Source organism: Gorilla gorilla, chromosome 21 (assembly GCF_029281585.2).
Source record: "Gorilla gorilla gorilla isolate KB3781 chromosome 21, NHGRI_mGorGor1-v2.1_pri, whole genome shotgun sequence".
Classification (NCBI taxonomy): Eukaryota; Metazoa; Chordata; class Mammalia; order Primates; family Hominidae; genus Gorilla; species Gorilla gorilla.
The window spans coordinates 57,320,392-57,340,944 of NC_073245.2; the positions used below are offsets into that span (position 1 = coordinate 57,320,392).

A 20,553-nucleotide genomic window follows, 5' to 3' on the forward strand; every position below is an offset into this window, starting at 1 on the left:
GTGGTGCTTTATCAAGGAAGGGGGAATGTAATCTTGGCTTAGGCTGATCTTCTTGATATGGTTTCACTTGCCAGGGATTATTTGGCATTCTCTGTGCTAGCTCCAGGAGCTGGCAAGGCTCTAACAATGTGATGAGTTGGCTAATGCAAACTTAAAACAAATGCTGGCCCACGTGAAATGGAACTTAAGGGCCCCAAATCCCTTGGCATCATGTAGAGGAAGAGATTCAAAGATTTCTGAAAGACAGGAGGCTGGACTGGATCTATTTTGTGCCTCCTTCCCACAAATACCTCTAACTGTAGCCCTCACACTTTACCCTTGCTTTGAGGAAAGTCAAGAATGCTGGGTGGAGGGGCTGCAATTTGAAATAGGTTGCCTGATTCAGAGGGGAAGAAGAATGCAGAGATGTGGGAGGCCAGGCGTTGGCACTTCATCCTCAGAAATGAAGTGGGAGTGATCACTGGAATATTCAGTAGGCTCTGTATGAGGCAAGAACTCATGGTGTAGTGTTACAGGCCGAAATGATGAGGGTCGTGATCAACTCCATATACTACTGGAGGCTATATGAGTAAGCAGCAAACTGTTTCTCATAAATGCAGAATGTTGGCAAACCGACGAACTGCATCTGCCACCCGGCAGGAATGCTGAGGGCAGTCACGTCCCAAGCATAGTGTTTCTTGTGATTAGGTACATCTGAAGCCTGTTAGTAACAATATGAACCTGTGATCAGTTAAGCAGCTGACCAATCATTACCTCCTCCTCCCTGCTCTTGTTACCCAATAAATAGGAAGGACTGTGGAAGCTCGGGGGCTGCCTTTGCTCACTGGAAGCGGGGAGCTCTCTTCTTCTTCCCCGGCCCCTTCCTTTAAAATAGTTTCTTTTGTCTTAAGTTTTCATTTCTACGTTCGTCCCTTCATTCAGTCTTGTAATGACGGTCTCAGGCAGTAACAGTAGTAAGCTGTCGTAATGATGGTCTCAAGTAGTAACAGTAGTAACTGTAGTAGTGATGGTCTCAAGTAGTAACCGTGGCAGACTGCCACAGTGTAGGGCCCTAAAAAGTTAAAGGCAACCCACTAAAGTCTTACTTGATTTGTTTAACCAGCAAAACATAAGAAACAAAACAAAGCAAAACGAAAACCAAAAACACCCTCTAGTTCTGGCAAAAAAAAAAAAAAAAAAAAGTCACAACTTGAGCCACTGTGTAACACTGGGCTTGCGTTTATTGATCTAAAGCCCTTTGATTGAAGGATATGCTACTTGCCTTTGAGGAAGGACTCTGCTATACTGCATGAGTGTAATGTGAATATTTCTCTTGCCTTCTCCAAAAGGGTCTGTGGCCATTTCCCAAGGTAAATGGATACTGGGAAAGGGAAATACACCATTCAGGGAACCTTGATGAAGACTTCGAGCTAATACCAGTTTCTTGGGTTCAAGAGTACCACTGTAGGCCCATCTATCACGTGAAAAAGTGTTTTGGCTTTTGTCCATACCACTGGAGGCCTAATGGAATTCCAAAACTATTCTATATCAGCAGTTTCGGAGAGATAGTTGGAAAAGATCCCCATACTGGCTCTCTGACCCATGAAGTGAGGGCCATTGTGATATAAAAGGCCAATAGAATCCAACTGAACAACTGTTTCAAAATAGAAAAGTCAACGGTAGTAACATATCTTTAGGGGAGGCTGCAGAGATTAGTGTTTCTACCAAAGACCTTGCAGGCTGATGACTCCAATCAAAACACCATTAATTTCCTCTGGTAGGTGCAAAATTAGATGGGTCTTGGAAAATGACAGTGGATTACTTTAGTCAGGTGATAATTCCATTTTTAACTGTTGTGTTAGATATATGCTCATCATTACAGTCCCTGGAGTCATGCATCTACTATTTTCACTCTCTACTCTGAGGAACAGAAACCACTGGAAGCATTTTGCTATTACCTAGAAGGGATAAGAGTTTTCATTTACTGTTCTAACTCAGGCATACCTCTGTTCTCCAGCTCTGTAACAGGAAGGCCTTGATTCCCCGAATATCCCTATTCTAAAAGACAGCAAACTAATTTTGACTAAACCAGTTGACTAAATCACATTAACAGGGCCTGGAGAGCACAAAGCAGCAGACACTTCAGCTCTGTAGGTAAGACACACCTTTTACAAGGTGGGAGATAAGTCCAGTGCATCTCAGTGAAGTTTCTTAGAGTGTCCAGTACCCTGGACATATGTGTAGTACTTCTATCACCACAAAAGAAGTACAGTGTTAATTTGGATTTTGTTGGTTCTACTGCTATCAGATCCTGGCTTGCTACTGGGCTTTGATGATGAATGAAGGCCTAACTATGGGATATCAGGTAATCTTATGACCCAACGTGACAAACTACGATATCATCCATCCAGATAGAAAGTCAAGCATGCCCAGTAAGGACTCCATCATCAAGTGTATCCATGGGTACATGGGATTTGGCTCACGTAGACCCTAATGATGTAAGTTGATTGCATGAGAAGTTTGCTTTCAATCAAGTTGCATGTTTTCTGATTAAACCCAATGACCCACTTGCAAATCTATTGCTTCCTATCCCTATGACTCTGAGCTCTGCTGACTTAAGAGATTTTGGTACCCAAGGGAAGAATACTTCTTTGGTAATCAAAGAAGAATATCCTGAATCGGAGACTGAGCCTGTCACCTGGACTTTCTGAGCTTTTCTTTTCCCTATGTGTGTATAAAGGGGGTTACAGTCTTGATTAGGGTAATCAACCACCCTGTCAAGGGGAAATATGGTTACTGCTACACAAAGTAGGCAGAAAGGAATGCAAGTAACTCCATGGAATTCCTTGGGGAATCTTCACATGCCAGCAGGACTAACAAGTGCTCAGATTCGCTAGGAATAAAGGTTTAGGTTACCCCATCAAAAAAAGAATCCCAACCAACTAAAGTGCTGGCCAAAGGCAGGGGGCATGACATGGCTCACAGAGAAGGGATGTTATAAATGCCAGCAGCAGCCTTATGACCATTACAGAAATGAAGACATAGCAATGGCCTCTTTTCCTCCTTGCTGTGTTTTTCTTTTCCTTTCCTCTAGTATCATATAGGGTATGCTGGTGGCAGTTACATTTACCATTTATCCCTTATATTACAGGATATTGAGACAGAATTAGTGGTACCAGTGGAAGAATGAACTTATAGCTGGATTCATGAACAGGATATGCCCCATAGGGTGTCTTTCCTTTGGGGAGATCGGTATATTTTGGTTATATATGAGAGTTCCCTTATGTTAGAAACATGCATAAATCTGTGTGTATGGGAAAAGGATGGGAGTGTATGGTATGCTATTTTTGCTTATCAACAATTTTTGCCTTTCTTTTGGTGACAATAGGTGGTCTTTTATTTGGGTAAGTACCTTTCCTCCAACTGCCGCAAATACTAATACGGTACCTTGCCCTCCATCCCTCCCAAGAGAGAGGCATATGACTCAAGTGAAATCAGACTCTCTCCTGGGATTGGAACTGTGAGCAGGATGATACAGGGAAGGAAGTTGACTGGAGGCAGATCATGTGGGTGGCAGTGTCTTAAACAGAAGGTTCATGAGTCTTGCTACTGAGGTCCCTAGAGCTCCCCTCATTCCTGTATTTCCTGAGGCCTCGTCAGTCAGCTCTTCCTTTGGTCGGGTGAATTTCACAGATACCCTTCTGTAGTGGGCCAGATGGTGGCCCCAAACATCTGTCCATATTTTAATCTCTGGAACTTGTAACTGTTACCTTATTTGGGAAAGGGTCTTTTTGCAAATGTGGTTAAGTTAAGGATCCTGAGATGAGGTCATCTTGGATTATTCTGGTGGGCCTAAATGTCATCAAAAGTGTCCTTGTAAGACAGAGGCACTGGAAGACTTGACATACACAGACACTGAAGTGAGATCAGAGGCAGAGACTTGAGTGATGCAGCCACAGCCAAGGAAAGCCAAGAATGGTGGCAGCCACCACAAACTAGAAGAGAAATGGAGAGGGTTTCCCCCTGGAGTCTCCAGAGGGAGGGTGGCCCTGCTGACATCTTGATTTTGGATTTCTGCCCTCCAGAACTGTCAGAGAATACATTTCTACTGTTTTAAGCCATCAAGTTTGTCTGAATTTGTTACAGCAGCTGCTGGAAACTAATATATCTTCCAATAAATTCATTTTTTGCTTGATGTCAGTTTCTGTTGCTTATACCCCCAAACTCTAATTGTTAACAGTCATTCATCACTTTAATTATTTTATAAATTACCCTTTTTGACCAAGTTTGTTCAACTGAATTCCTGTCACTTGCAACCTGTTCTGGCTGGCACAACCACAGACAAAGTTTGTGCCAAATCCAGGACTGGAGCCTGAGAATGTGGACTCCAAGTCATTCCACATATTGCCCACCCTCTCCAATCACTCAGACAGCATGTCAGGGAGCCATCTCCATACAAGCAGAAACATGTCCTGGGGCCCAGCTCTTTATTTGCATAATGGTTTTCACTGATACATGGGAAGGGGAGCGAGTTGTTGCTTTTCTGACAGGACCACAAACAGCCTCATGGTAGGCTCAGGCCAGATGATTCTCTCTTGAGCTTTCTCCACACCAGTATTAGGGACCTGTTTGTAGGGTCAGAAAATACGGAAGCCATCGGGTTTCTTGGTGTGTTCTGCAAGACCATAAGGGTGCTACACGCAGCCCTTCTGATCTGCCCCTAACCTGGGTTCAGCTGGGCCTAGATGTAAGGAGCAGAGTGTGCAGAAGGGCTGGTATGTGTGTGGTGAATTCAAGGGAGGCCCTTTCCTGCTTAGCTCCATCCTCTCTTCCAATCTGGAGACCCAGAATCCATGCGTATGTAGGGGGCCCACTATGTACTAGGCCCTGTGTATGACACACACCTTCACACATGCCATTCTCTCTGCTTGGAGTACTCCCCCCTGGAACCTCATTTGCTTAATTAGCAATTTATCATTTGGATGGCAGGTTAGATTGTCACTTGCTCAGGAAAGCCTTCTCACTTTCTCGGGCCATGGTCCCTGATACATTATACACACCTGTACTTAGTAGAGCTCGCTATATTTATGTGATTATTGCATTAGAGTCTATCTTCCCTACTAGTCGGTAAGCTTCATGAGTATCGGGATATATTTTCCCACCACTGTATCTCTTGAGACTAGTAAGCAGTCCACAAGGCAGAAGCCAGTATATCAGAGTGGCTGGGCATAACACAACAGCATGTGTGTCTGTTTGTGGGTGGCAGCGGGGGAGACACTATGGGGAACCTGAGAGTGCATGCCTCACGCAAAGGCATTCAGATTCTTCAAATGTAATAAAAATACTGTTGGACTAAGCCGAAACATGACTGCAGGCCACACACGAAGCCCCAGTTTAAGACTCTTCCAACGGGTATTTGTTGAGTGAGTGAGTGAAGAACCTACAAGGAATATATTGTAAAAACTTCAAGAACCAAGCAGGGACAGGGCAGGCGGAGCTGAACGGTCCTCCTTTTCAGTCTTGTTCACACCTTTTTGAGGGCCAGGTCTCTCTCTGGCTATCTTTTTTTCCCCTCTGAGCTTGGCACCCAGTGGGCTGTAGGAATTGGTTGATCTATTCAACATTTACCAAACACCTACTCTGCACCAAGCCCAGAGTTCAAGCAGACAATGTCTTCCATCTTGAGGCTCAGGGTGATGGGACAGAGATAGCCACAGTCAGACAACAACAGCACACTGCTGGGTGCTGTAGCCACAGTATGTGCAAAGGGCTACTGGATCCCCTCCTCTGACTTTCTCAGCAAGTGAAGAGAAGATTCAGCAGGTGGGTATGAGAGATATGCCCCCAGCAAGGGTGAGGGGGCTGGAGCTGGCCAGAAGGGAGAGGACTCTCACACATGGGCCTGGATGGGTACTCTAGGTAGGGCTGGACAATGTAGGGCTGGACGTCTGTGTGATGGGCAGAAAGGAATTGCCAAGGTCAGACTGTTGGGGGAGGGTCTTAGAAGCCAGTATTCGTATATGTCAGCCCTCTGAACATTTCAGAGCTGAGCTGGCTTTAAGTTAGAGACCGCTCTGCTCTCCTTGGCTTTCATTGCCCTCTGGGTCACAGATTCCGACCATTTGACAGAAGGGCTGGAATCTGGACTTGGGGGCAGGGATTGGACCACTTTACACAGCAGGTCTTGGCGCAGCTAGGTTGTCTAGATCTCAGGCCAGGGGCCCTTCAGATTTTCTTTCTCTCACATCAGCCCTGGGAGGAAGGTCAGAAGATTATTGCTTAGCAAATCTTGCATACCAGCTAAAGAGGCAAGTACAATGCTATGGTACTTCCTCCCAGGACTCATCCTCCTTCCCTCCAGGACTCATCTTTGATTGCTGACTCCTGTTGGATGCTCCTAGAAAGGAACCACAGCTGAGATCCAGAGCTCCTATATCCAAATCTCCTGTCTGGACCCTTCCCTGGCTCTGAAAGGGATTTCTTATCTTGTGGATCAACTCTGGGGATCCATGAATCACCAAAAAACACATGCAAACTTCATGAGGGCAGAAGAAAGATGGAGTTGATGGAGCATTGCTCCAGGTCCACCAACAAGCCCAGATTCCAAACCTGACTCTGCCACTTCTAATTGTGACATCTGGGAGAGGCATCGCTCATCTCTTAGCCTTGGTTTCCTCATCTGTGAAGTGGGGATAATTATCTTTCTCCAACACAAGGCCAAACATGACCTGGCTCATGTACAGGAGGTGCTCAGGAATCATTAGCATCCTTTCAACTTCCTCCCTCTGGCTCATGCCTGCTTCATGAATAGCTTGGAGGCAGGTTTATAAAGCTTTCTGAGTTGCTTGCAGAATCTCACAGAATCTAGGGTAGCACTGTCCTGTCCTGGGCCTTTGGAGGAAGGAATGCAGCTTTTGAATCTCATTTCTCAGGACAGCATGAGTGATCCTGGGAGGCTCACTACCATGAAGAACTTTAGCAGGGGAGGAATCTCTACTGTCTCAGCTGACTGTAGGGGCATGGCAGGGGGTCACGGATCCCTGGTTTTAATACCTCTGAGGGTGTGGAGGCTCACTGGGGGCCTGGCTCTCTAGATCTGCCGACCGTCCCTCCTGAGAGGTTTCTCGGGATGTCTCCAGAGATGCCTCCGACACCCCATCAACGCTGCTCAGCAAGTCCTCAAACTCCCGGTGGTTGCTGTTGCGCACGGCTGCCTCCAGAGCCTTCTGGCGCCGGTAGAAGTGGGAGAACTTGTTGAAGATGATGGTGATGGGGAGTGCTACCACCAGGATGCCCCCTAGGATGCAGCCTGAGGCTGCCAGCTTGCCAGCCACCGTCACTGGCACCACATCCCCATAGCCCACGGTGGTCATGCTTACTGTGCCCCACCACCAGCAGGCTGGGATGGTGTTAAAGCCCACGTCCTCCTCCTTTTCAGCTGTGTAGGCCACACCAGAGAACACTGACACACCCACAGCCAGGTACAGCAGCAAGATGCCCACCTCACGGTAGCTGTGCTGAAAGAGAATGTAGAAAGCCAAGTCAGAGTGGATGGGCTTACAATCCTGGTATTAGGCATATGGGGAAACTGAGGCCCAGAGAGTATAAAGGACAGGTCCAAAGTCAGCAAGATAGAGCTGGTGCTAAGGCCCAGGTCCCCTGACTTTAAACTAAGACCTTTCAACTACAGTTGGCAGCAAAACCCCCTGGTATTGAGCACAGGCCTAAGTTCTATTGTCCAAGGTATCTGTTAGGCTACAGCTGTTTTTTCTAACTCCGGGGTTACTGGTGGCACCACAGCCAGGGAATGAAGAGCTTGTGATTTTTACACTGTTGCAGAACCAAGAGAACCATAGTTTATATTCCACAATGCAAAGAGTTGGTTTCATGTACTTTCGACTGGTCTGAAAAGTATAAAAATATTTTTTGCTCCTCCAGGAAGCTGAGAGGACATAAGTCCCCTGGACCACCCACAGAATTCACTTTCCTATGGCTGTGTATGTTTGCTTTGTCCCTGAGGCCAAGCTCTAGGGCAGTGATTCTCAAACAGGGTGGTTTTGCCCACCACCTCCCCGCCTCCACCCCGCAAGGGACATTTGGGAATGTCTAGAGACATTTTTGGTTGTTGCAACTGGGACAGGTGTCCTACTGTCCTCTAGTGGGTAAAGGCCAGGGATGCTGCTAAACATCCTAAAATGTACAGGGCAGCTCCCACATCAAAGAATTACCTGGTCCCAAATGTCAGTAATGCAAGGCTGAGAACCCCTAGTCTAGAGCAGAGTCTCTCCAACTTTAATGCGTGCAGGAATCATGCAGGGGTCTTGGCAGAACGCAATCGCATAGTCTTGGGTAGAGCCAGAGAATCTACATGTCTAGGAAGCTTCCAAGTGATGAGAAAGCTGCTGGTGGTCAGGGGCCTCACTTTGAGTAGCAAGGCTCTCATCTGGAGTATACTACACCTGCATCGGAGACCCTGGCAGCCCTGATTAGTAATACTCTTCTCCCCTACTGAAGACAAAGCTAGTAGTGTCAGGCCCTGGCTCTCTGCATGGAGGGGACAGGGCAGCGTTCTGGGGCACAGGGATCTTCCCTGGGGAGATGCTGAGCTCAGGGGGTCTGGTGAATGTAATTCCTTATACCTGCCCACTGCCCTAGGATTCTGCCTAGGTCATCTGCCAGCACCCAGTATCCTGAGGGCATACAAGAGGCTTTACTAAGCCATGGGTGGAAGGGATCTTTCTTTTAGCATTGTCTGGGGATTATCAGCAGGGTCGCATGGAGCTTTAGGAGAAAGAACATGAGGTGCTGGAGCCAGGCACAGCTGGGTTCTTCTCTGGGTTCTACTGCTTATTGAGGAAACTCCAACAAGCACTGTCACCTCTGGGAGCCTCAGTTTCCACCTCTGCAAAGCAGTGACAATAACCCTTACCTCTGTTTAAACCTCTCACGAGCTCTCCTATACCCTCGGGACCAAGTCCAAAATCATGTGCCAAGACTTCATGACCCTTCGGTGCCCCGCCCCGCTAGCCTCTTCAATTTCATCTCTGGGAATCTCCTTCCCTCCATGTCCTCCTCCCAGCATTCATCCTGTTCTCTCTCCAGGCCTCGGCACACGCCGTTCGCCTTGCCTCCCTCTTCAAACCAGGCTAATTTCACCCCCCTTGAGTGCAAGCTTGCCAGGGCAGTGATTCACCCACAATGCAGCACCTGGCACAAGGAGGATGCTCAGTAAACTGCAACCAGGCTTTAAAGAGCCAACCCTCCAACCTCAGCTTCTTCATCTACGGGAAGATAATAAATAATAGCATCTTCCTGAGGAAGTTCTCCTAAGGACTAAATTGATAATGGATGTGAAATTGGCACAGATTTAGTGCTCAGTAAGTGTTAGCTCCTGGGATTATTCCTAGACTTTACCTATTAAGAGTGACCTATGATTATCAGAGTCCCCTGATAGTGCCAGAAGAAAGGCTCTAGCAGAAAGCCAGTTAGCATCCTGCTTTGCGCATCTTTGTGATATATATAATTTGATGTTTGATAGATATATCAAAAGTGATCTTTGTCTTTTTTCTTCGTTTTGAAAAAGAAAGACAAGCAAAGCTATGCCCCAGTTTTCTCCCCAGGAAAAAGAGATAACGGTAAGCCCTTCTTCACAGGGCTGTTGGGATAGTCACACTGCATGTGAAACGTACACCTGGTGTCCAGCCCTGTGCCTGGCACAAAGGACGGCATCTCAGTTGAACGTAAGCCTGGACTCGGCAGGCTTGTAAGTTAACCTGCTAACCTGCCGGATGGCTACACCCGCCCACCCCAGCTCCAACCTGGCCTCAGAGGCCGTACCTTGAGCGTGGCTCCCAGCGAGCGCAGCCCGGTGGAATGGCGCGCCAACTTGAGTACGCGGAAGATGCGCATGAGGCGGAACACCTGCACCACCTTGCCCAGGTGGCCGAACTCCTTGCCGCCCTGGTCGCCCAGTGCCACACCAGCCAGCAGCGTGAGATAGAAGGGCAGCACAGACACAATGTCGATGAGGTTGAGCGGGTGGCAGAAGAAGTTGCGCGTACTGGGCGCCAGCAGGAGGCGCGACGACACCTCGAAGCTGAACCAGGCGATGCAGAAGTACTCGAGGCGTCGCAGCACCGGGTCGTCGCGCACGCCTTCCGGGCTGCGGCCCGCAGCCACCGCAGCCACGGCGGCCGCCGCCTCGCGGGCCTGGTACTCGGGCAGGCTGTGGATGCACATGGCGGCGATGGAGGCGAGCACCACGCTGATGGAGACGCAGCTGAAGAGCTTGCTCGGCAGCGAGTAGCCCGGGTTCTCCATGGTCAGCCAGAGGCGGCGGCGCAGGCGGCCACAGCGCGCCGCGCCATAGCGCGCCAGTTCTCGCTGCACGTCGGAGATCTCGTCGGGGCACGGGTCCACGCTGCTCGGCGTGTCGCTGTCCTCGTCCCAGGCGTGCGGCTGGGTCAGCCGCCTCTCCAGGTAGCGCGCGCGGCAGCACGCGGCAAGCGCGTTCTCGCCTAGGCCCCAGTAGTCGGCCTCCTGGCCAAAGGCGAAGACGCACAGCTCGTCGAGCACGTGCAGGTGGCCAGTGCGGTAGAAGTGCAGCAGGCTCAGGAAGAAGCCCGGGTGCCGGTCGAAGTAGAATTCGCGCGCCGCCTCGTCGTAGTCGTCGCACAGGCGCCGCGCCTGCTCCTCCGACGCCGCGGCGTGCAGGCGGCCCAGCCGCGTGCCCGGGAAGCGCGCCAGGGCGCGCGCGCTCAGCTGCCGCCGCACGCCACCCACGTTCACGCGCAGCGCCTCGTCGCTTCGCCGCCAGCGGATCCCGGTGTCGGGGCCCGGGAATTCGCTCACAAAGGTTTCAGTGCTCCTCCCTGCGGACACCAGAAGGGCGCGCTGAGGAGTTCCCGGGCTTCCCTTCCTGGAAGACCAGGTTAAAATCCCCTCCTCCATCCAACCAGCCAAGGGGTGTTGGAGGCTCTGTGTGAAGCATCTGGTATGCAGGAGGCGCTCAGTAGATGTCAGGTGCCCTCTGGACTCAGAGTCAGGCCTGGCTTTGACTATCCTTCATCCCCATCATTTGACTTTGGCCAAATCACTGACCCACCCCACCCCCATTTCATTTTTCTCCTTTGGAAAGTAAATGCTGAGATCTACCTGGAAGGATATGAAAGCGATGGAATCGCAGGATGTCCTGGCACCTAGTGGGTGCTCATATAGGATGTCTCCTTTTCCAGGACAAACTTGGATTTATTTACACCAAAGGTCTACTGTGGGATCTTGGGCCCGCCAGCCCTCTGAACCTGTTTCTTCTGCAAGATGAGGATAGTAACACTTACCTGCTAGGGGTGTTGGGAGCACCACTTTAGACCGGAGGTTCTCATAGTGTGTTCCCCGGACCAGCAGCATCAGCATCACCTGGGAATTTGTCAAAGATGCAAATTCTCAGCCTGCCATCGATTTACTGAATCGGAAACTCTAAGGGTGGGGTCTAGCACTTTGTGTTCTAACAAGATTGGAAAGTGACTCGGATACATAGTCAAGTTTGAGAGCTCCTGCTTTAGATTATGTAAAGCATCTGTAGAGTCAGCCAGACCTGACCTTGAACCTTGGCTCTCTTGTGTCACCTTAGGCAAGTAACATCACCTCTCTGAGCCTCTGTGAAATGGAAATAAAAATATTCACCTCAAAGTGTGGTTATGAAGATTAAATGACCTAATGTCTTTCTTGGGCTTGGCTCACAGAAGGAATTTAATAAATTATTCACTGGTGTCACTATCTTCTGGAGTCAGGCAAACCTGGGTTTATCTCCACCCCTGACGCACCTGGGGCCTTGAGGAAGCTATTTGTCCTCCAGGTCTCAATTTCCTGCACAACGTAGATAATGGCACCTACCTCCAGGGATGGCTGGAGGATTAAGGTAGATTATAGAAAGTGCTCAGCCTTAGTGGATACTCAGGAAGGATTTAGGTTCTTCCACTACCCACTGACTCCTGACTCTGCTGGAATTGGGGGCTAGTGACACCTCCTCACCACTGGCAATCTCATTTGCACTGTGGGTTCAGTAATGCCTAGACTAGGGATTAAGTGTGTGTAAAGCACCTGGGCTTGGCATTAAATGGATTTGGGTTTCCACCCTTAGCTCTATCACTTGTGTGACCTCAGGCCAGTCTCCTTCCCACTCTGGGCTTTAGCTCTTTTACCTCTAGAATGGGGATAATGTTGCTTTGGATGAATCATTATTGTGGTATATGTCAAAGCCCTGGGAAAACAGTAGATGCTCAATAAATGTTAATCCTGTGTACTTCCCTGTGGTCAGACCTGAGTCTGCCACTTACTAGCTGCTGACCTTGAGTGCATTCGTCGCCCTCTCTGGGCTTGTTTCCCTGTCTGTGGAACCGGGTAGCATCATACTTTCCAGGAGAGGCTCAGAGAATTAAATGATGCAAGGTGTTTATCGGCAGCATGGTCCCTGGCACATAATCAATGCACAATAAACATGTGTGATGTAGCTCCGCTCCCACCTCCACTTGGATCTCCACCTGCATTTGGCATCAAAAAATGAAATTTCTAATCCAGTTCCATCACCCATTAGAAGCATAATATTGGGCAAATCCCTTCATCCATCAGGAACTCACTTTCCTGCTCTATGAAACGGGATAATTAATTCAACAAACATTTTCTGACGAGAACCTGAATATCAGTAAGAAAGACCAAGTGACTTGTTCAAAATCACCCAGCTAGTCCATGGCACAGCTAAGGTTGGAGACCAGGTTTTTTTATTTCATTCTCTCTCCACACACTTATTTTGAGCACCTCCTATCTGCTAGTCACTCCTCTGGGCTCCATGCACTCCTCACTCGGTTTAATCCCTACACCAACCCTGCCAGGGAGGTTTTCTAATCCCATTTTACAGATGAGCAAACTGTACCAGCCAGGGTCTCCAAAGCGCGGCCACCCCACACTGCTTCCTCCTTGGCGCGGGGTGGAGGGGTCTCTTAGAGGGGGTAAGAGCACCAGGAGCCCCAGGCAGCCCCGCCTCCCACTCTGGCTGCCCGGGACCGTCCCGGAGCCACGTCCCTCCCCAAAGGAGGCCCCTTACCTGTGGTGGCACCTCCCGGGCGCCTCGCGTGTCTGTCCCAAAGGCACCGAGGCTGGGAGCCGCTGGCTATACTCGGTCTCGCCTCTGCCCCGCCGGCCCCGCCGAGCCTCCTGCTGCAGGCGGCCCCGCTGCCCTCTCCTTCCTTCTTCCTTGCCTAGTCCCCCGCGGCTGAAGGCCGCATCGATCGCTGCCGGAGGAGGGAGTGAGGCCGCTGGCGGCCGGAGGCGGCGGTTTCTATTCCTGACTCGGCTGGGGGGTGGTGGTGTCTGGAGACTGGGCCTACCTGCAGGGGCATCCTCCGGAGTTACGGGGCCGGGAAGGAGGGATTATTTAGGGCGTGAGGATTCCCCCTAGAGAGGGATTTCAGCAGAAGCTTCTCTGGCAAAGGAACAACAGTAATCATGATTTACTTAATTGAGTGTTTAGTATGTGCCAGGGTACTTCAGCTGCTGCAAGTGATTGATCTCAGTTATTCCTGGCACACACACTTGACAGGGCCAGGATCTTATGTCCCCCATTTTAGGGGTGAGCTCCAGTCATTTTCTCAGACCGCGGGCATCTGAGTTAGGGAGCTGTAGAAGGTGGCCTCATCTCCCTTGGAGCCCCAGGTTCTTTCTAGGTGAGTTGTGAAGCTTGAAACGATCATTTTACCCCTGAGGTGCAGTGTCCTTACCTGCCCACGGGTTCCTGATTCCCACCTGCCAAGTGGGTTGTGAGGGCAAAGAACATGTGCCAAAGAGCTTTGTAGAGGTTGTGAAATCCCCACACATGTACCTGTTGTGTGGCTGCTGTGTGCCTGGTTGGGGAGAGGCTACTGGAGACTAGGGCCTGGATATAAGCCTTTGCACATATTGTTATTAATAATAATGATAATTACCAACATTTATTGAGTACTTACCTTGGGTCAAGCACAGACCTCAATCTCACTCAAACTGCAAATTTATCTGTGGGGTAAGTGCTACTATTATTCCTGTCTCACAGATAAGAACTGCTTTGAGAGGTGTGGTGACTTGCCAGAGGTCCCATGGCTGACTTCTGAGTCCTCTAGGCCAGCACAGTCCAACACCTATAATGTGAGCCACATGTATTATTTTATTTTATTTTATTTTTGATTTTTGAGATAGAATCTCACTCACTCTGTTGCAGGCTGGAGTGCAGTGTCACAATCTTGGCTCACTGCAACCTCCGCCTCCTGGGTTCAAGCGATTCTCCTGCCTCAGCCTCCCGAGTAGCTGGGATTACAGGCATGCACCACCATGCCCAGCTAATTTTTGTATTTTTAGTAGAGAAGGGGTTTCACCATGTTGGCCAGGCTGGTCTTGAACTCCTGGCCTCAAATGATCCACCTGCCTTGGCCTCACAAAATGCTGAGATTACAGGCATGAGCCACCGCGTCCGGCCCACATATATCCTTTTACATTTCTGATTGCAACATTTTAAAGAAGTAAAAAACAGGCGAAATTACAGTTACCCCTTGAACAGTGGGGTTAGGGAAACCACTCCTCCATGCCTAGAAAATTAGAATATAACTTTTGACTCCCCTGAAACTTAACTAGTAATAACTTACTGTTCGCCAGAAACCTTACCAATAATATAAACAGTCGATTAACACATAAATAGTATCTACATATATCTTAGGCATTCACGACGTATCTAACTTATTCTTAAGGCTTTTGATATTTCTAGTCTACATGGTTCATCTGTAAGTTTTTTCAAATTGTCACAAATCTCCAAAAATTTTCCAGTGTATTTATTGGAAAAAATCTGCATGTAAGTGGACACTAGCAGTTCAAATTCGTGTTGTTTCAGGATCAACTGTATTTTTAGTGATATCTTTTATTAAATCTAAAATATTATGATTTCAACATTGGAATCAGTAAAGAAATTATTGAGATATTTTACATTTTCTTTTTTTTTGTACTAAGTCTCTAAGATCCAGTACTAATTTTTCTTATTGCTACATAACAAATTACCACAATTTAGTAGCTTAAAACAATACAAATTTATGATCTCATGGTTTCTGTAGGTCAGAAGTCTGGGCATGGCCTGGCTGGACCCTCAGGGTCTCACCAGGTTGAAGCCAAGGTGTTGGCCAGGGTTGAGGTTCTCATGTGAGCTTCAGAGTTTTCTTCCAAGCTCACAGATTGTTGGCAGAATTCATTTCCTTGTGGTTATAGGACTGAGGTCTCTCTTTTCCTGTTAGCTGTCCCCGAGGGATCAATCTCAGATTCTAGAAGCTGCCCCATAGGCAGTTCATAGCATGAATGCTTGCTTTCTTTCAGGGACATCAGAGTGCTGAATTCCTCTCCTGTAACCAGCCAGAGAAAAATCTCTGACTTTAAAACTCTCACCTGATTAGTCCAGGCCCACCCAGGGCACTCTCCCTTCTGCCATATAATATACATTCACGGGTTCCACCTACACTTAAAGAGGAGGAGATTATACAGGGATGAGGATCATTGAGGAAGGGTCATCTGAATTCTGCCTCCCATATATAAATCTAGTGTACTAATTTATTTTATTTTTTATTTTTTGAGAGAGATTTTTTGAGATTTATCTATAGCATATCTCAGTTTGGACTAGTCACATTTTATGTGCTCAGTAGCCACACATGGCTCGTGGCTGCCATATTAGACAGCACAGCCCTAGGCTGTGCCACTTTAGTTTTTCCCTCGAAAGAAGAAGTTAGAGCAGGAAGCTGCTTAGTGAGCATCTTGCCCAATTCCCTCATTTGACCAACAGGGAAACTGAGGCAGATTTGCCGAGAAGCAGGTCTTCTGTTTCCTGGCCTAAGAGTTTGTCTGCAGCCTTCACTACCCCTCAGGACTCAGGAGTTTTCCCTGGAGCTGCAGAGACAGTTTCCAAAATTGAGAGAAAAGAGAGACCTATTTCCCAAGAGCAGAAGAGAATGAAACCAGGATCTGGTTTCATCCCCAGATTACATAGTGAGAGGTAAATGAAGTTTTGGTGGAATCTGTGAGCCACAAGACTGGGAAGGTGGGCCTTATGGGTGGGAAGGACGGGGCATCCCTGTCCTTCATGTACCATGGATGGTCTGTCCCCCAAATTCTCCCTCAGTCCCTGACCAGGTTTAGTCATTGGAATCCATGGGGTTTTACCTTCTGAGTAAGCTTGATTTTGCAGAAAATACAGAAAATTTTGGAATTAAGTAGACCTGGATGTGACGGGCATCTTCTAAGATGTCTCCCAGTGATGTCGGCCTCCTGGTGTTCATGCCCTTGTGCAATCCCCTCCCCTTGTGTGTGGACAGGCCTTACTGAGCTGCTTCTAATGAACGGAATATGGCAAAAGTGATGGGATGTCACTTCTCTGATTAGGTTACTTAAGGTCGTGACTTCCAGCTGGCTTTGATGAAGCAAGTTGCCAGGCGGGAAAGGTAAGAAAATGAGGATGACTTCCAGCCAACAACCAGCCAGGAGCTGTGGTATTCAGTTCATTAGTCCTCAAGGATCTGACATTCTGCCAACAACCCTGTGAATTTGAAAGTGGATCCTTCTCTAATTGAGGCTCAGATGAGACTCCCACCATGGCCGCCCCCTCGAGTGCAGTCTCGTGAAGCAGAGAAACTGAAGCAGAAGGCCCAGTTAAACTGTGCCCGGGTTCTTGACCCATAGAAACTGTGAGATAATACATGTGTGTTGCTTTAAGCTGCCGCATTTGTGAAACCTTGTTACACAGCAATAGATAATGAATACACTGGGTTTGAATCCTGCCTTTGCCACTAAACTGGTGTGTGACCTTGGGCCAAGCACTTCTCTTGGATCCTTATCTTCCTCATCTGTAAAATGGGAACAGCACCTACCTTTCAGGATTGAGATGAGGACCAGCACATGCTGTTCCCTCTCCACGAACAACTCCTCCTGCCCTTTCTTTACCCTGCATATCAGTTAGAATTTAATGTAGCTGCAGGAACAGAAACAGAATTACAGTGACTTCACTAGAGAAGAGTTTACTTTTTTTTTTTTGGCAGGCCAGGGTAGGTACAGCTGCTCATGAATAGCCCTGAAGACCCAGGCTCCTTGTCACTTCCTCCTCCACCATTCTTATGTGACTCATTCGTGCCCACAGCAACTCTGGGATCCTTTACCGCTTTTGTGCACGCAGGCTCCTGGTATGTTTTTCCTCCTGACAGCTGGTATCTGGGGCTTTCCTGAGGCTGCCAGAGCCTGCTATGGCTCCACACAGGGAGAACCTGAAGTACCTGAGAATGTATGTGCTCCATTTATAGAAACATTTCTTGTTTCTAGAACTGCCCTGTGGGACTTCACTGGATTTCACATCCTCACTGGCTTCTTCTCTTCCTGGTGAACTTCTGTACTCCTATAGCCATTTTTCCTGGAAACATTTCCAAAGCATCACTGTCATATGATTCTTCATCTCAAGATTTATTCTGGGGGAACCCAACTAAGACAAGCCTCAAGGGCACCAGATGGCTCTTCTAGTGGCAGCAGCCATGTTCCAGGAAGGACACAGGGTAAATGGATGACAGACAAAAGGCCAAGTCTATCTCCTTAGTTAGGAAAACTATAGCTTGCCATGTAGCCCCTCCTAGTAGATTTTTCTTACTTCTGATTGGCCAGTCTTGGGTCACGTGATCATTGTTTGGTGCAAGGGAGCCTGGAGAGGAAACATATTTTTAAAATTTTAATTTACCTTTAAAATTGAAATATACTATTCCCATGGTAAAGTGCACAACAGCTGAATGATTTTTTTAAAAAATAAATGTATGTATCCATTGTAACTACCACCCAAGACAAAATATGGAATGTCACTGGCACTCCAAGAGCCTGGGGGTGGGGTGGGGCAAATATTTCTAACCAGGGACACTGCTATTGGTAAGGAGGAAGGGGAGAATGGATAATTAGAAGTGTTCTACTTGGCTAGCTCCTGCTAAAACTCAAGGTCTTGACCTGGATATCATCTTCAGGAAGACTTGCCTGGTTTCTAGGCTGAGTTAGGTCTCTCCTGGCCTCCCGTAGCCTCCCAGGCCTCTCTAGTCTGGTATATGTCATGCAACTCTCTAGCTAGGGCTTTGTCTCATCCACTAGTGCATGAGTTCTGCGAAGCACAGCCTAGAGCCTATATTAAGTGCTCAGCAAACATTTATTGAATAAGTGAGGGAGGAAAGCAAGGTTAGAGTCTGCAAAAGGAACCACCCTCCTAGGAGACTTTCCAGAAAGGCAGAGGAGGCAGGCAGTACAGATAGAGCTGACTGGGTTGGAGCTAAACTCAGAGATGGCACTGCATAGACCAGCTCACAGAACTGCTGGAACAGGGAGTGAGTTAGCCAGGAAGCTGAGCAGGGAATCTAGAATGGGCTGTGTAGATGCTGCTACCTATAGCCAGAGAAGCCGTGGTCTGTGACCTGTCACCTCTTGCCATTCCAAGGACCTAGCTCAGAACTCAGAGCTCCAGGATAGTCATAGGGCTCTTGGCAGCCAAGTCTTAACTGGCTTAACTGGGAGCTTCCTGCTGTGACCCCCTAATTTTCCTCCTGATGCCTTTGAGGAAAGAAACCTAGGGCAATAAGCTGTGTATCAACAGGCTTGGGTTCCAGTTGTCTAGAATTAACTCTGGTCACTTAACCTTCTTGGGTCTTTGTGATCTTCATTTTTCAGATGTGGACACTGAATCTTCAGATGGGAGGAATCTTAAGTGGGAGGAATCTTCAAAGACCGATTGTAATTAATTAGAGTAGTCAATAGGGATGTAAAGTTTATGGTTAGACTGCTTGGGGTTGAATCCCAGCTCTAGTACTTACAAGTTGGACAACTTTGGCCAAATTAACCTCTTTGTGCTTCAGTTTCCTCATGTGTGAAATGGGGAAAAGTAATGAAGCCTACCCGATAAGGATACGAGGATTTCATGAGATTATACAAGATTATACGTGTAAAGTGATTAAAATGATACCTGGTCCATGGCACATGATCTGTAATTGTTAGCTGTTGCTGCCTTTATTACTTTCAAGGGAGGAATAGGGTATGGTTTAATCCTGGCTACATCATTTCTCAGCTGGGGGTCTTGGGCAAGTCACTTATCTCATAACCACTATTTCTTCACTGTCAAATGGGAATAGCCTTTCTCAGGGTTATGCGTTGGATGAATGAAATGATGTTTAAAAGTGGGAGATCCGCAGTAGACGTTCATTACAGACTAATAACCAGAATCTGAATTAGTCAAGCTCTTACTATGATAAATCTGTGACAAACAACCCCTGAATCTCTGTGACTTCTTACCACAAGTATTTATTTCTCTTTGGCAAGTTTGAGGCTTGGCTGGTCTGGCTCAGCTTCAGGCTTGCCCCAGGTGTCTCTCCAGCAAGACAAGTGGCTCTGGGCAAGCTCTTCTCATGGCAGAGGGCAGAAGCTCTAAGAAGGGTGGAGGTCAGGTGAGGTGGCTCACACCTGTAATCCCAGCACTTTGGGAGGCTGAGGCAGGCAGATTGCCTGAGGTCAGGAGTTCAAGACCAGCCTGGCCAACATGGTGAAACCCCATCTCTACTAAAAATATAAAAGTTAGCCGGGTGTGGTAGCAGATGCCTGTAATCCCAGCTACTTGGGAGGCTGAGGCAGGAAGATCACTTGAACTCGGGAGGTGGAGGTTGCAGTGAGCCAAGATCGTGCCACTACACTCTAGCCTGGGCAACAAGAGCGAAACTCCATCTCAAAAAAAAAAAAAGAATGGTGGTGTTTTGTCTTTAAACAGGCTACACTGTCACTGCCACCCACATCCCATTAGCTAAAACAGGTCTCCTCGCCCAGCCCAAGTCACTGGGGCAGGATGTACACTCTCCCTGAGGGAAGCCACTGTAAGCATGGGGTGGGGAGGGGAAAGGGACAATTGTAGGCAAATAATCCAATCTACAATATTATCTGTGTTAACTATCTGAAGCTATGTGTAGATGGGGAAACTGAGGCCCAGAAAGAGGAACAGAAATATCCAAGGTTGCTCAGAGTCAGTGACTCCCAGATAGTTCTCCTTCCCCTCTCCAAGACCTCAGTCTATATCCATGTAGTTAGCATTTGGTACTTTTGAGTCAACCGTTCAAGCATTTGAATCCCATGGGAAGGACAAGGAGGGTGAGGAAGTAGAATCCCTTCCATCTTCCGATGGGGCAAACAGAAGCCCAGAGTGCAGAAGGATGACCTGTCATCATACTGCAAGGTCAAGAGAACAGGGAAAGAAGACCAAGGATTCCCAAGTGTACCTCCACAGTGGACCGCCCAGTCCCTCAGTCTTGTGCTGGACACAAGAGGCCCAGCAGATAGAGCAGGGAATTTGCCACCTCCTTCCTGGGAGGAAAGTGGGAGAGTCAGGAATCCAGCTGTCTGGATCCAGGGATGTCCCTTGGGATGACTGTCATTCCCTCATTGACCCCTTCTCCCCGCAAGAAACACTTGTTAAACCGTGACTGCATACTGGACCCAGGAGAAACTGAGGTGAGTGAGATGGAG

The 20,553-nt window shown here is 48.1% G+C and overlaps 1 protein-coding gene across 2 annotated transcripts; it reads right to left on the reverse strand.

Annotated features, from left to right (window-relative positions):
* Positions 1–4,449: 4,449 nt before the first annotated feature.
* Positions 4,450–13,382, reverse strand: KCNS1 (potassium voltage-gated channel modifier subfamily S member 1). Of its 2 annotated transcripts, XM_019017582.4 has the most exons (5): positions 13,079–13,381; positions 11,316–11,394; positions 9,817–10,850; positions 7,033–7,496; positions 4,450–4,604 (listed from the first exon to the last, which is right to left on the reverse strand). In XM_019017582.4, the coding sequence occupies exons 2-5, from the start codon at positions 11,389–11,391 to the stop codon at positions 4,544–4,546; spliced, it is 1,635 nt and encodes a 544-aa protein (XP_018873127.1). In that variant the 5' UTR covers positions 11,392–11,394; positions 13,079–13,381; the 3' UTR covers positions 4,450–4,543. The 2 variants fall into 2 exon arrangements, with proteins under 2 accessions (XP_018873127.1, XP_018873128.1); XM_019017583.4 differs by having other exon boundaries at positions 4,450–7,496; positions 13,079–13,382.
* Between the last annotated feature and the right edge of the window lie 7,171 nt (positions 13,383–20,553).

Excerpts from the sequence above, each read along its gene's own strand:
- KCNS1 (XM_019017582.4), bottom strand. The coding sequence starts at position 11,391 with ATGCTGATGCTGCTGGTCCGGGGAACACACTATGAGAACCTCCGGTCT. Across the intron at positions 10,851-11,315 it reads GCTCCCAACACCCCTAGCAG|GGAGGAGCACTGAAACCTTT; the intron begins GTAAGTGTTACT and ends TGGTGTCCGCAG. Across the intron at positions 4,605-7,032 it reads GAGCCTCCACACCCTCAGAG|GTCCCTAATACTGGTGTGGA; the intron begins GTATTAAAACCA and ends CCCTACAAACAG.